The sequence below is a fragment of the Galeopterus variegatus genome, unplaced genomic scaffold (genome assembly GCF_000696425.1).
Source record: "Galeopterus variegatus unplaced genomic scaffold, G_variegatus-3.0.2 Scaffold1603, whole genome shotgun sequence".
In the NCBI taxonomy this organism is placed as follows: domain Eukaryota; kingdom Metazoa; phylum Chordata; class Mammalia; order Dermoptera; family Cynocephalidae; genus Galeopterus; species Galeopterus variegatus.
Window position 1 is genome coordinate 309,864 of NW_007727714.1, and position 13,057 is coordinate 322,920.

The 13,057-nt window shown below is 45.8% G+C and overlaps 1 protein-coding gene across 1 annotated transcript in view; it reads left to right on the plus strand.

The window, feature by feature from the left end:
- Positions 1–13,057, plus strand: part of LOC103594682 (disco-interacting protein 2 homolog C) — a gene marked incomplete at its 3' end in the record, with an annotated part of 128,460 nt that overhangs the window by 56,607 nt on the left and 58,796 nt on the right. The window contains exon 4 of the mRNA XM_008577924.1: positions 12,585–12,710. Within this exon, the coding sequence (XP_008576146.1) occupies positions 12,638–12,710 (73 nt within the window). The remainder of the gene's footprint in view (positions 1–12,584; positions 12,711–13,057) is intronic.

Here is a 13,057-nt window from a genome sequence, read left to right on the forward strand (position 1 = left end):
TGACTCTAAACTGTGGACTTCATTTAATAAGAATGTGTAAGTTATACATTGTTTATTTAACTATACATTATTTACATTATTATTTGCCTCATAAATTGTAACAATTACACCATACCAATGCAAGATGTTTATTCACTAATAGGGAACTGTGTGTGTAGGTGAGGGGTGTATGGGAATACTCTGTACTTTCCACTCCATTTTTTTGTAAACCTAAAACTGCTCTAAAAAAATATAGTCTATTAAATACAATAATTAACAGAGAGCAAATATAACATTTAGAGCATTGACACATGATTCCTTGAAAATTCTAATAACATTGAAAAACCTCCAGTGAGAATGATGAATAAAATAAGGAAGACAGAAATGAATTATACCAGAAATTAAAATGGGGCATCACAGCAGACACACCAAAGGAAAAAGGTAATCAGGATGCTGTGATAGCCGTATGACAGTAAACTTGAAAACTTCGTGAAATGGACAGATCCCCAGTTTAGAAACTTAAGAAGAACAGGACGGCTTGAGTAACTCTGTGACACTTTGTAAATGGTGACAGTGGTGAAAAGTATTTCCACAAGGAACTCACCAGGCTCAGACAGTTACTCAGCTCTCAGGAAGTAAACCGGCCTGATGCTATATAGACAATATCAGAGGATACAATTAGAAAGGGTGCACTTCCCAATTCATTCTAGGATGTGTTCCTGTGTCAATAGCAGACAAGGACAGCATGAAAAAGGAAAATTACAGGATATTATCTACATAGAAATAAAATTATCTGCAGATTAATTATTAGAAATAAGCTAAATGTCATGGCTCAATATAATCTGAAAAAATAAAAATCACATTTCTATACACTAGCAACAATGTGAACATGTAGCTAGAAACAAAGTTCTGCATATAGCAGCAACAAAATTACAAGGTACCCAGTGAAAGTTCAAATAAAAGATGCGTGAGACCTTTATGGTAAAAATTATAAAATTTTACATGGGAGACATTCGTGAAGACCAGCATAAACGGTGCTGGGGTAATGGATAGGAAACCATGACACTGTGAAGATACCGGCTCTCCCAATCTATTGGCAGCTACTTCTGTAAATAACCCCCCACAGGGTCCTTCGTGGGGCTGAGCAGACTGGTGTAGCACTTAGTGGGAGAGTGGAGGGCTGAGGGGCAGCTGTCCACAGCAGCACGCGAGTCTTGAGGTGGCAGCCTGGGTGACAGGAGTTGGACACGGAGACCATGCCTGCTGCAGCTCCACTCATGCGGAACTCCAGAGAAGACAGCATAGGAAGGGCGGCTGAGCTGGCCCGTGGCCTCCAGACATGGCAAATGCGGCGTTTGTCCCCAGTCATCATCCTAACAGAGCCGGCATTTAACAGACTTGTCTGTGCCCAGCTGTCCTGAGAGCTGTGCACAGTTCATGCTGTCCCCACGTCTCGTGACAGTTAATTAATGATGAAGTAAAGATCTATACACCTAGAAATGAGCTTGTCCCACAGAAGGCCTCAGTCGGATCCACACAGTGATTGAGCAGTGATGTTGCTTACTGTTTAGCTGAAGCAGTTCCAGAGGCCAAGGACCAGCAGGGCCTGTGCGAGGGGCACAATAGCCATGCAGCCACCAGTAATGTGATTTTAAAAGGGAGGAAATAGGCTAAGGAAAAGGAGTGTGGTGTGTGTGTGTGTGCACGTCTGTACATGGGTATGTGTGCTTGTGTGTATGCATGCATGTGAGCATACATGTGTGCGTGTGCATGCGCAGAATTTTGGCCTTATGGTCTGCTGGCTTTGTGTGGCTTCAGGGGAGGCTAAGAAGAACTTAGGAATTTAAAGAGAAGCAAGGCTGCTGCTGTGCAGATGAGGCCTTGTCACCTGTCATGGGTAACTAGATGGCCGAAAGTGCCACTTTTCTCCCAGGTTCCCTCTATGTGTCTCTCTTTGCCATGGGCCTTTTCTGCTGGCCCTGTACTGACCACCCAGGGCTGGAGCCATCTTCTGTGCTCAACGGGCTGTCCTCCTGTTGGTTTGGGGCCACGTACAAGTTCCATGAGGGCAGGGACGAATGTCCGTAGCAGGCGCTCAGCGAATAACGGGACTGCATGAACACAGGAGTCAGACCACAATCCTCCTCCCATGGCCGCCCCTCCAGATAGCGCCCGCATTCACACAGCTGCATGTTTTTCATGGGGATTGAGGGGATGGGTGGCTGGCAGGTGCTGTGAGGCCAGATCCAGTGGAAGGGGCAGTGCTGGGACCTGTTCTGTGTCTCACCACTCGATTCCCCTCGCCTCCCCTCCACTCGCCGTTTACACTGTACATGTGTGTGCTTTACCCAAGAACAAAACAGCACAACACCACCGAAAGAGACCCTCAGGAACTGAGAACAGAGGCCTCGGACTGTGAGGGTTACGGGTGCTGTGGCAACAGTCAGGATTTGAGGAAGCTCGCTTCCTCGGGTCTTTGGTACAGTTTTGGTTTTTCCCAAACCTGGTTTCTTCTCTTCCAGTCGTCTTTCTCGGACTTAGGCTACATTAACGACGAGTAGCATGGTGTTAACACGTGCAGTGTTCACGTTACCGCGCAGCAGGCTCTGTCTGCCCTGAGCCATGGAGGGTATGGACTTGCTTAAACCTCACAGCTACCCCTAGGACAGGTGCGCTCTCTGTTCCTAATTGGCACCTAGAGAAGCCGAGGCACAGATGGGTCAAGTAACTGGCCCAGGGTCACACAGAGAGACTGGGGTTTGGGCCCACATGATCTGGCTTGAGAACCTGGGTCTTAACTGCTCTGTGGTGATGGAGCAAGTGTCTTCCCTGGAGAAACCTTCTCTTCTGTGGATTCTCTGTTGCCTTTGCCCCTCTCTATCCGTGCATGTACTGATTGTGTAATATTGTGAACTCTGTGTCTAGGAAATGGACTGTGATTTTTATGACTTCAGGAGGGAAATGTGAAGGCAAGCATCCGTTTTTCCTAGGATTTAAACCCACAGTTATGCATAGTCCAGAACAGTTCTAGAATAGTTCAGCAATAGCAATAATAAATCCAGCATAAAGAGTGGATCTGTACACCACACCTTCCACTAAGGGGCAGAGGTGTTCTGGTTCTGTATGCGTTTGCTCATCGTATTGCAGAGTACTGGTTTCTTCCACAGTAGAGCAAGTGGCAGTCTACTTAAGGAAACCAGAGGAAAGTGGGGCCTTCCATTCACTGTTAACAACTTGCATCTGTTGAATGACCTTATCTAGACTTTCGAAACGAGAGTCAAAATACAGAGTCTCCTGAAGAGAGAAGACCTACAGCCCTGCGATCATCCTTTGGGATTTGCCTTCAAGGTTCTAGAGCACTGGCTGTGGGTGGCCCTCTGGCCGGTGTTCACCGGCTCCTGTGCGGAGGTGTTCAGCCCTGTGCCTGTCACCCTTCTTTCTGTGCAGACGTGTTGTTGGCAGGCTTATCCCGTGGTCTACGATGCGGGGCCGCATATGAACCCCAGCATTGGGAGGAGCCCGCATTACTTAGTGATCAGAACGTGTGCTCCCTGGTGCCAGCCCAAGAACCCATGTGTCCAGTGCCTGAGGACACGGCAGGGTCCACTGACAACCTAATCCCCCTGGGGTTTTTCAGTTTCCCAAACCCATGGTAATAAACCCATTGCTTCAAGATGTTAATGAAAGCACCTATCTTTACTGTGACAGGTACCTAGTGGTTTGCTTTGTGTATTTTATCTTACGTAATTCTCATAGCAACTCTGTGATATTGTACCCATTTTACATATGAAAGTGAGGCTTAGAGGGATTAAAACATTTAATCAGTATTCATACAGCTAGTAAGTGGCAGAGCCAGGACTCTGACACCAAAGCCTGGACCCAGCATTCTGCTGTTTGCCCAGAAATATGGAAACATTTTGTGTTGCTGGACCCCTTCCAGCTCATGGAAGTAAGTGGAAAGAGAAACTTTGAACATTTCTTTGAGGAGGCGGTAGGTGTGGAGAAAGTGCCAGGAGTCAGAGGGCAGGGTCAGGTCTGCCTTATGGTCCAGTCACAGCAGAGGCGGCTGTGTGGGTTCACAATCCAGTCACCCACAGTGGCTGTCTTAGACACACAAGGAATGCCCATGTGATGCCTGTGCTGTGGTGTTCAGTTCTTAGCAAGCTCTTGTAGAGGAGATCGCATTCTCGATTTGTCCAGCACTGCGTTATGTGTGCTTTACTGTCATTTCCAGTACTTCTTGAAAGGCTGCTGGGGAGATGTCTCTTAGCACGCTGATTTGTCTGACACTGTAAACATAAGACGTGCCCGATAGGTTCTTTACTAACAATAGTGATTGCTTATTTAGTGCTCCATGAAGCTGATCTTAGGTAAATCTTCTCTCTTAATTGATGAGAGTTTGTGGGTTATTGGAAGGAAAGGCCAAGAGTGAGTAAGCGGTGAACTGCCACAGCAGAGGAAGGAGACAGGCGAGAGAGACTTTGTATCACTATGTGTGCCACTACCCCTCAGCGCCCCCAGCCTCACACGCACCTTTCTCGCCCTCTGTGTGAACTATAGCTCTGGGCTCTCTGCCTGTTTTGTTCAGCTGTGCCAGGAGAGGCAGGTGCAGGTACTTTAGGGGTGGCGGTTCCACTAGCCAGCCTGGTGTCCTTGGTCTTCAGCTTCTGCATCACAGGGCAGGTGGCTGCCAACCCACACCCCCGGGCAGCTTTGTCGGAGCCTCCAGTGAGACGCCCCCACCCTTCCCCCAGGAGCACCAGCTTCCGATCTGCGCCCTTCACACAGCACCCGCTGTTTGCCCTCCCGCGGTCCTTCATCCAGCCTCCTCATCCTCTTCCACTCAGCACTCCCTGGGCTGCGTGTCTGCTACTTCTCTCTTTGCTTTGATAATACATCAGTGCCACCTTGGAATCCCAAACTAAAATCATTTTCCATTTACATGAAGCTATAAACTCTTCTTCCTAGGCTTGTCAGGCTGAAACACTTCTGGCCACCTTTTGGTACTTGTCTGCAGTGGTACTTGGAAATACTAGAAAATAACATTTCTCTTTCATATAAGACTAAACGTATAGCTGTAGAACCAGGTTGTTTTCTCCTGGTATGAGTTTTATATTTTTAAGTCATGTATTTTAGACATTCATGAGGTCTGGGAGATTTCTATTTTTCATTATTTCCCTTTTACAGCCTCTCATCTAGATTCTAATTCACTTGGGTAAAAACTGTATCCAGGACATTTGTAATCAAGGCTTGTGGGACACTTAATCAAGGGCTTTGATGGGTTCCTGATGTATCACATCTGGCGAATTTTGTTCGTAGACTTGTTTTATGAAAATAATGCTGAGCCTTCAAGAGAAGATTGGTTTTGCAGCAACCTATTTACCCACATTACCATATTTTCACAAAAGTTCCCCATCCTATGAGCTATTTTAGGATTGATCTGGTTTTTAAGCTAAGAACTAAGAACTTTCTTTCTTTTTTTTTTTTTTTTCTTTTTTGTCTTTTTTCGTGTCCGGCAATGGATCGCAACCCTCAGTGTCGCGCCCGTACCGGCCCGGGACCGGCAACGGGATCGCAACCCTCCGTTGTGCGCCCACACCTCGCTCAGCCAATGAGCGGGAACCAGTCTGTATGTGGGATCCGAACCCTCGGCGGGAGCGCTGCCGCGCTCCCAAGCGGCGCACTGTAGCAGTGCACCACCGGGCCGGCCCGAACTAAGAACTTTCTAAAATTCTCAGTGGACACCCTTTTCCAGCTTTACATGCTCGTCCTAGACTGCCGCCTTCCTTGCATCCCGGGCACTCGGCCTGGCTGGCGCCTTCCCTGTGTCCCTCGGTGTTGCCCATCCTGTCCGCCACCCCCTGCTCACTCACCTGCAGCATCCAACCCTCTGGCTGTTGAACATGCAACCTCTTTCGCTGGACATCCTGGTAGAAGCCATTGGAAGCAGCGCCGGGTGTTTGCTTTCTGGCCAGGAGCTATTGCTTTTCCTAAAATCGGTCTTTTGTAGGATCTACACTGAAGAGAGATTCAGAGATACATCTGAATTAGAATTGAATTATCCATTCAGCCTATAAGGGAGTTTTTCTACTCCAGGTGCAAGGCCCCAGTTCCTGCTGTGATGTGACAGGCTCAGGGAAGGAAGAGGTCTTGCTCTCATTATCCACCATCCATGGGCAGCAGACAGGGGAGTGCACAGCCCCATCCTGCAGACTAGTGACGAGACCCCCTCCCACAATCCTGAGGAATCTCTGGCTCCAGTCAGTAGGTGCTATTAACTTACCATAGGTGGTGTGTTTTATACCTGCACATATAGAAATACATATAGATATATGTGCATGTGTACATACATACATGCACATATACATATGTTTGTGTGTAAGTGACAGAACCAACCTGGCTTTTGTGCTATTTTTTTAAAAGCCTTTTTCTTTGCCTTACTTGAAACAAGACATTTTATTTGTTGATGTGTTTATGCATCACTCCAGACCAATATAGAAGTATCTGTAATTATTGGCATGTTTCTTTTTCTCTCTGGAAGCTTTTCCAGGGAAGAGGTTTATTTTGGTTGGACTTTATTCACTTTGGGGAGAATGGCACAGGTCATAACCTTGGGTGCTGCTCATGTGGAAGCTGTGAGTTGCTAGTGGGTCACTAGCAAAGTGTCCATCACAATGGCCTTTAAAAAAAAGAATGCTCTGTGTAATGGTTATACATTGTCTGTTTTCTTTCCACTGCCAACATCGTGTGTTCCAGCCAAAAATATATCCTGGCAGAAGTGGAAAGTGTGGCCGGAGTGAGGAGCTACAGATCCATCTAGCTTAGTGTGAATAAACTTCCATGTAAACGTCTTAAATCTGTGCAAGTGTGTCCTGGTGCCAGGCTCAAATGCTGAATGTCTACATGGAACTTCTTTCCTGTGGGGTCCACCTCACAAGAGGAGAAATTTTAGTTTATTTCAAAAACGTTGGTGAATCTGAACAACTGTTTTTCAGTTGGCCAGACTCCCCATAAAGGTTGTGGGCTTCCCATCCCAGGCTCCCCACTTCTTTCAGGACCATTTCACTCCTCCCTTGAGGTAGCAGAACCTCTCAGCGACGTGCTGGTCTCTGATGTTCCAGTGAGGAAGAGCACATGTTCCACAAGAACAGTCTGGCTTTCTCACTCTTCAGCCTGGGGTGAGCCGCTCTGATCTCTTTTCTCTACTCTCAAGACTCTTAATAAAATTACTTGAGAGGAGAAAAACACTGTAGCCGTACCTAAAAACAAATTTTCTCAGAAGAGAAAAATGTGAGCATTTCTTTAAATTGTGGTTAATTTTTAAAATTTTGCCTAAGAACATTTTGCCTTTGTCCAGGGAGGTAGAGAAGTTGATTTTTTTGTTGCACCATGTGAACTGTGGTTAATTTTTAAAATTTTGCCTAAGAACATTTTGCCTTTGTCCAGGGAGGTAGAGAAGAAGTGATTTTTTTGTTGCACCATGTGAATTTAAGGTCATCAAGTGGTACAGACATCACTGAGTATTGATAAAGGCAATAAACAGCTACTGTTGTTGCTGCATGTGATGAGGCCCTTTGTTTGTGACCCGGAAACATTCAGGTTCTGTCAGCATCCACAAAACAGCAGCAGGTGGCTCGTTAGCTCGCACGCCAGGCAGATCTCAGCCCTGTCCCACTTCTTGACACAGATGCAAAAACTCTTCACAAATTATAGTAAATCGAACCCAGAAATATGTGAAAGGCATAATGTCAGGACCAATGAGGCTTTCCCTCCATGATGCAGTATGGTTTTGCATTGCAAACTTGGCTCAGTGTTCAAAAATTGACCAGTATCATTCACCACATTAACAAAATAATGGAGAAAATCCATTCGATCGTCTCAGTAGACACTGCAAAACACTGGACAAAATTCAATTGTCATTTCTTATAAAAACTTTCTATCAAATTAGGAACAGAAGGGGCCTTTTTCCATTTGAAAAAAGCCATCTATGAAAAATTATAGCTGACATCGTCCTTACCAGCAGAAGGCAGGGCTTTGCACCACAGTCAGGAAGGAGGCAGGGCAGCCCTTCTCACCAGCTCTTGCCCACGCCCTGCCTACTGGGATCTTAGTGAAGTAAGGCAAGAAAACTAAAAGGCATAAAGGCTGGAAAGGAAGAGGCAGAACATTCTTGATTTACAGGAAATTTGATGGTTTATTTAGAACATTTCAAGAAATATACAAACTACTAGAAATAATGTGAATTTTGCAAGAGTGTGAGATGGATACTTCAGAACAGGTGATAAACATGTGCCCCGTGAGCCCACGAAAGATGCTCAACACAGTCATCGGGGAAATGCAGATTAGACCCATGAGACTCCACTCGCAGCCATTGGAGAAGAGGTTGATGTGACACAGGCTGGTGAAGGCGTGTCAGGGCTGAAGTTTCATACGTTTCCAATGGGATGTGAAACATTGTAAACACTTTAGCAATCAGTTTGGCAGTACTATGAAAATTTAACCATATACTTACTGTACCAGCAGTTACACTTTAGACATTTATCCAAAAGAAATGAAAATGTATGTCCATGTAAAAGAATGTACGTGATTCTTCATGATACATTTTCCATCATAGCCAAAAACTGGAAATAACATAAATATCTATCAGCTGGAGAAACATGAACAAATTATGATATATCAATACATTGTGATAGCATCAGCAAAAACCTGTGAAGGGCTGATATAGGCAGCAAAACGAGTGAATTCAAGAGCAAACCATAGCATAGAGTCTGTACAATTCTTTTTTTTTTTTTTTTTTTTTTTTAAAAGATGACCGGTAAGGGGATCTCAACCCTTGGCTTGGTGTTCTCAGCACCACGCTCAGCCAGTGAGCAAACCGGCCATCCCTACATAGGATCCGAACCCGCGGCCTTGGTGTTATCAGCACCGCACTCTACCGAGTGAGCCACGGGCCGGCCCGAGTCTGTACAATTCTGTTTGTATGAATGTCAGGAACTAAGGAGAACTGATTGAAAGAGTGAGCAGTGGCCGTTCCATGAGGGTGTGGCTGAGTGGAAGAAGGGGCACGTAGGATTCTATAGGCTTCTCTCCATTTACCAAAATGTATCAAATGCCCTTAAGATCCGAACATTTTACTAGATGTGTATTTAACACCCTCCCCCAACCAAAAAAAAAAAAAAATTGTAAACTAATATTAAACTCTACTTAATAGATTTGATTTTCATGGTGGTATCAGCAACTCTAAAATTACTTTATGTATCTCCCAGGCTTAAGCAAATACACTTAATAAATCAGTGAATATATTGATGATAATAGGAGCCCAAATTCTTTCCTAGATAAGGGAGTTAGAAATATGGAATGTTTAAGGACTTGAATAGGTCAGACAGTGTTGGGTTGAAATAGGAGGCATCAGTATGAACTCATGGCTTCCAGTAGGTAGATACAGGGAGGAATAGAAGTGTATGTGGATACATGCAGACATGTATGTGTGTGTCTAAGTGGATACATGTGGATGTGTGTGTATGAAGTGGATACATGCAGACATGTATGTGTGTGTGTACGTGGATATGTGTGGACATGTGTAAGTGGATACATGTGGATATAAATGTGTAAGTGGGTTCACGTGGACATAAATGTGTGTAAGTAGATGTGTTCGAGTGCTCTTTTTGCTGGCAGGGCCCAGGAGCAGTGTCTCCTCGTGACAGTGAGCTCGTGTGGTGCCCAGTCTTGGCTTCTAAACACAGTTCTTTACTAGAAGGAGCTGGTCTCCTGATTCCAGGGATGAGGCAGGGAACACAGAAGATGATGGGGGACGTTGTGTTCTAGCAGAAAGTAAGAAAGGGCTTACATGTGACGGGGACCTGACCAAAAGACAGAGAGGCCAGCTTGAAGAGAGTCCTCCATCTTGAACCTGGGACCATTTGAGCATCAAAATAAAAAATGATAATTATGAATTATAACCCATTTAATCAGACTCCATGAGAACATATTCACGTATATAAAAATGAATGAGTAGAAAGGAAAGTTAGTAACTACTAATTTTTTTTAAACAAACGCAGAGGATCTAATGATTCAGAGGGAACGGTGGAGTCAGGAAATCCCTAACAGTGCTGCAACTAGTGGGAGCCACTTTGGGGACCAGGACATGCAGATGGTGTCAGAGAGTCTCCTCCCCCATCTTCCTGATTGCAGTGAGGGAACTCGGACACCACACTTAGCAGGTGATCCAGGCCAACGTCACTCTGGAGGACACGCATTTGAGGAGCCCCTGCTGAGATGCACAATCTGAATCTCATCACCTGGAGACATCAGAAAACCCAGATTGAAAACAGGGTACAATGTAACTGGCCTGCATTCTTTAAATATTCCAGTTTCAGGAAACACAAAAGCTGAGGAACCATTCCAGATTCAAAGAAGGTGAAGACAGTGCGATGAATCAGTACAGTACTGGATGGTGGTGTAGACGAGGAAGACGGAGCAGCTGGTCATTATGGGGTGTCTAACACCATTCGAGTGCCAACTTTGGATTAGCTAAGAGCAGTATATCAGTGTTAAATTTCCTGATCTTGAGGAAGTCTTGTGTTGTGTGAGAGGATAGCCTATTTGTAGGAAACTTATGGAAACATCTAGGTGTGGGGTCATGGTGTCTCCAGTTTATTTTCATATGATTCAGAAAAATGTGGGGGTGGGGAGGGAAAGCTGAGGTAAACAGTCATGAGCCTGGGGCAGTTGCACGGAACCGTCTGTGCTGTTCTTGCAGGCTTTCTGTAAGTTTCAAGTTACATTCAAGGAGTTCAGCAAGGAGACCACACAGGCTGGAAGTGTTGGGCTGTGGAAATGGAAGACGCCCCCACCCCTCTGACAAGCACTTCAGTTTCAGGCCGTGGATCCACGTCAGCCATCATTTCTTGATCTGGAGCTTAGGGAAAAGTGTGACCAGGAGACCAGGATTTCATCTTCGGACACTGTGAGTCTAGTTGAGGGGAAGCATAGTGAGTGCAAAGGCTGAACACGACTCTACTATGTAATAAGTTAGCTGCTTGTGGCATGTAACATGCTCTATATTGGTGCGTGTGGCATGTAACGTGCTCTGTGACAGGGGCCAGCAAGCATTTTCTGCAAAGGGCTGGATGGCAGATATTTTCAGCTTTCTGGGCCACTGCAGAATCTGTCACAACCGCTCCACTTTGCTTTTATGGTGTGAAAGCAGCAGTAAACTGTATGTATATGAGCAGAAGGGCTGGGTCCCAATGAAACATTATTTTCAGCAGGAGTTGGAGGCTTGATTTGGCCTGTGGGCTGCAGTTGGCTGAGCCTTGCCCTAAAATGTTGACCGAGTCATCTGGCAGCAGCTGGCAGAGAACTGGATTGACCTGGGTGGAGTTTTAGGGAAGATTTCATGAAGAAGTTGCATGTCTGTGGGTTCGTAGAAGACGCTGTCAGGACGGTTACAGTGTGAGGTGGAGAGGGCCCTGGAGGTAGGCACAGCTGGGTTCCAATCCTAGCAGTGCCGCCCACCAGTTTTACAACTTAAGGAGGGGTTTTGTAACCTGTTTCCTCATCTGTGAAATGGGCGTAGTAAGAGAACCTCCTCCCCAGAGTCATGTGGAGTGTCATGAGGGTCGACCTGCCTTGTCTGGGCTGTGACTTCCAGATGGCCTCTCAGCTTCCCCCCACAGTCTTCTCTGCAGCTGCCGGGATGATCCCTCCAAAAAGGAAGTCAGCCCGTGTCCCTCCCCTGCTTACCATCCCCCAGAGCTTCCAGCCTTGCTTCCAGCCTTCCTTCTAGCAAGGTCCAGGCTGTTAGCCACGCTTTAGAGCCCCCATCCCGGTGAATCCCTCTCACCTCGGCCACCAGTCTGCCCTTGCTCTGGCCACTTTTTGTTCTGTCATCGCTGCTGTCATTCACAGTGTAGGGTCTTTGGGCCCGTTTCTCCCCATCCTTGGAGATGCCCATCTCGACAGTCACTGGCTGGCCCTTTCTTATTATTCAGGTCTCACTGGAGAGAGCTCTCCCCAGTCTTCATCAGCAGTCCAGCTCTGTCATATCCTGCTCTAACTCCCACCCTGTTTGAGTGTTGCCATCCATCCCTTACGTGTTAGACAGTCTGGTCATATCTGCCTCATCACCACTGTACCTTGCAAGGAGGCATTCGGTAAATGCATGTGGAGTAATGTAATGGGTTAATCTCCATAGAATGCCTGACTCAGTGCCTGTCCCAAGTATGTAAGGTGTTCATGCGTCCCTCACCAGTGTGCTGAAGCCATTTATGAGATTTGAACCTGCAACCTGCAAAGAAACATCCAAAGATCAAGGTTTGTTCATCCAAGAAAAGAAAAATCACAGAGCAGTTTACAGATAGTATTTGATTATTTATACAGATCTATGGTCATAAAATGAATAATGAAAAGCCTATGAATGTACGTTAATGTCTCTTTACTGGAGCTTTCAAACTGGCAGGTAGAAGTTTCTTTTTTTCCTTTTTCCACACACCTGTTTGTGAGTTTCAGCAGGAAGGTAAACAGGGCCCCGGGGACGGGGCAGAGGAAGGAGAGCTTCAGGGTCTTCACAGCACAGCTGAGTGATCACGCTCTCTCTCTTTCAGACGTTCACACAGAAGCCGTCCAGGCTGCACTTGCCAAACACAAAGAAAGGAAGATGGCGGTGCCCATGCCTTCAAAACGCCGGTCCCTGGTGGTGCAGACCTCTATGGATGCCTACACCCCTCCAGGTGAGCCCCACGCCACTGCTGCTGGTCCGTGCCAGAGCGTTGCGGAGTTGATTGACTACTGGTCCAGCAGTAAGTCTTGTTAGCTTCCAAAATAATGGTGCTGTAATTCAGGTTTTGTGAACTGGAAGCCAGAAATAGTATATAAAGTAAATTAAATGTGGAAGGAAAATTAACATTATTATGTATCTGTGTAAATATGTATTTCAAACTTTTCAAGACTCGTAAACATGATACCTACTTTTAAAGTCTTATGAACTTTTATTTATTTAATTCTTTTTTTTTTTTCTTCCTTTTTGTCTTTTTTACTGACCGGTAACGGGATCGCAACCTTCGGTGTCGCGCCCGTA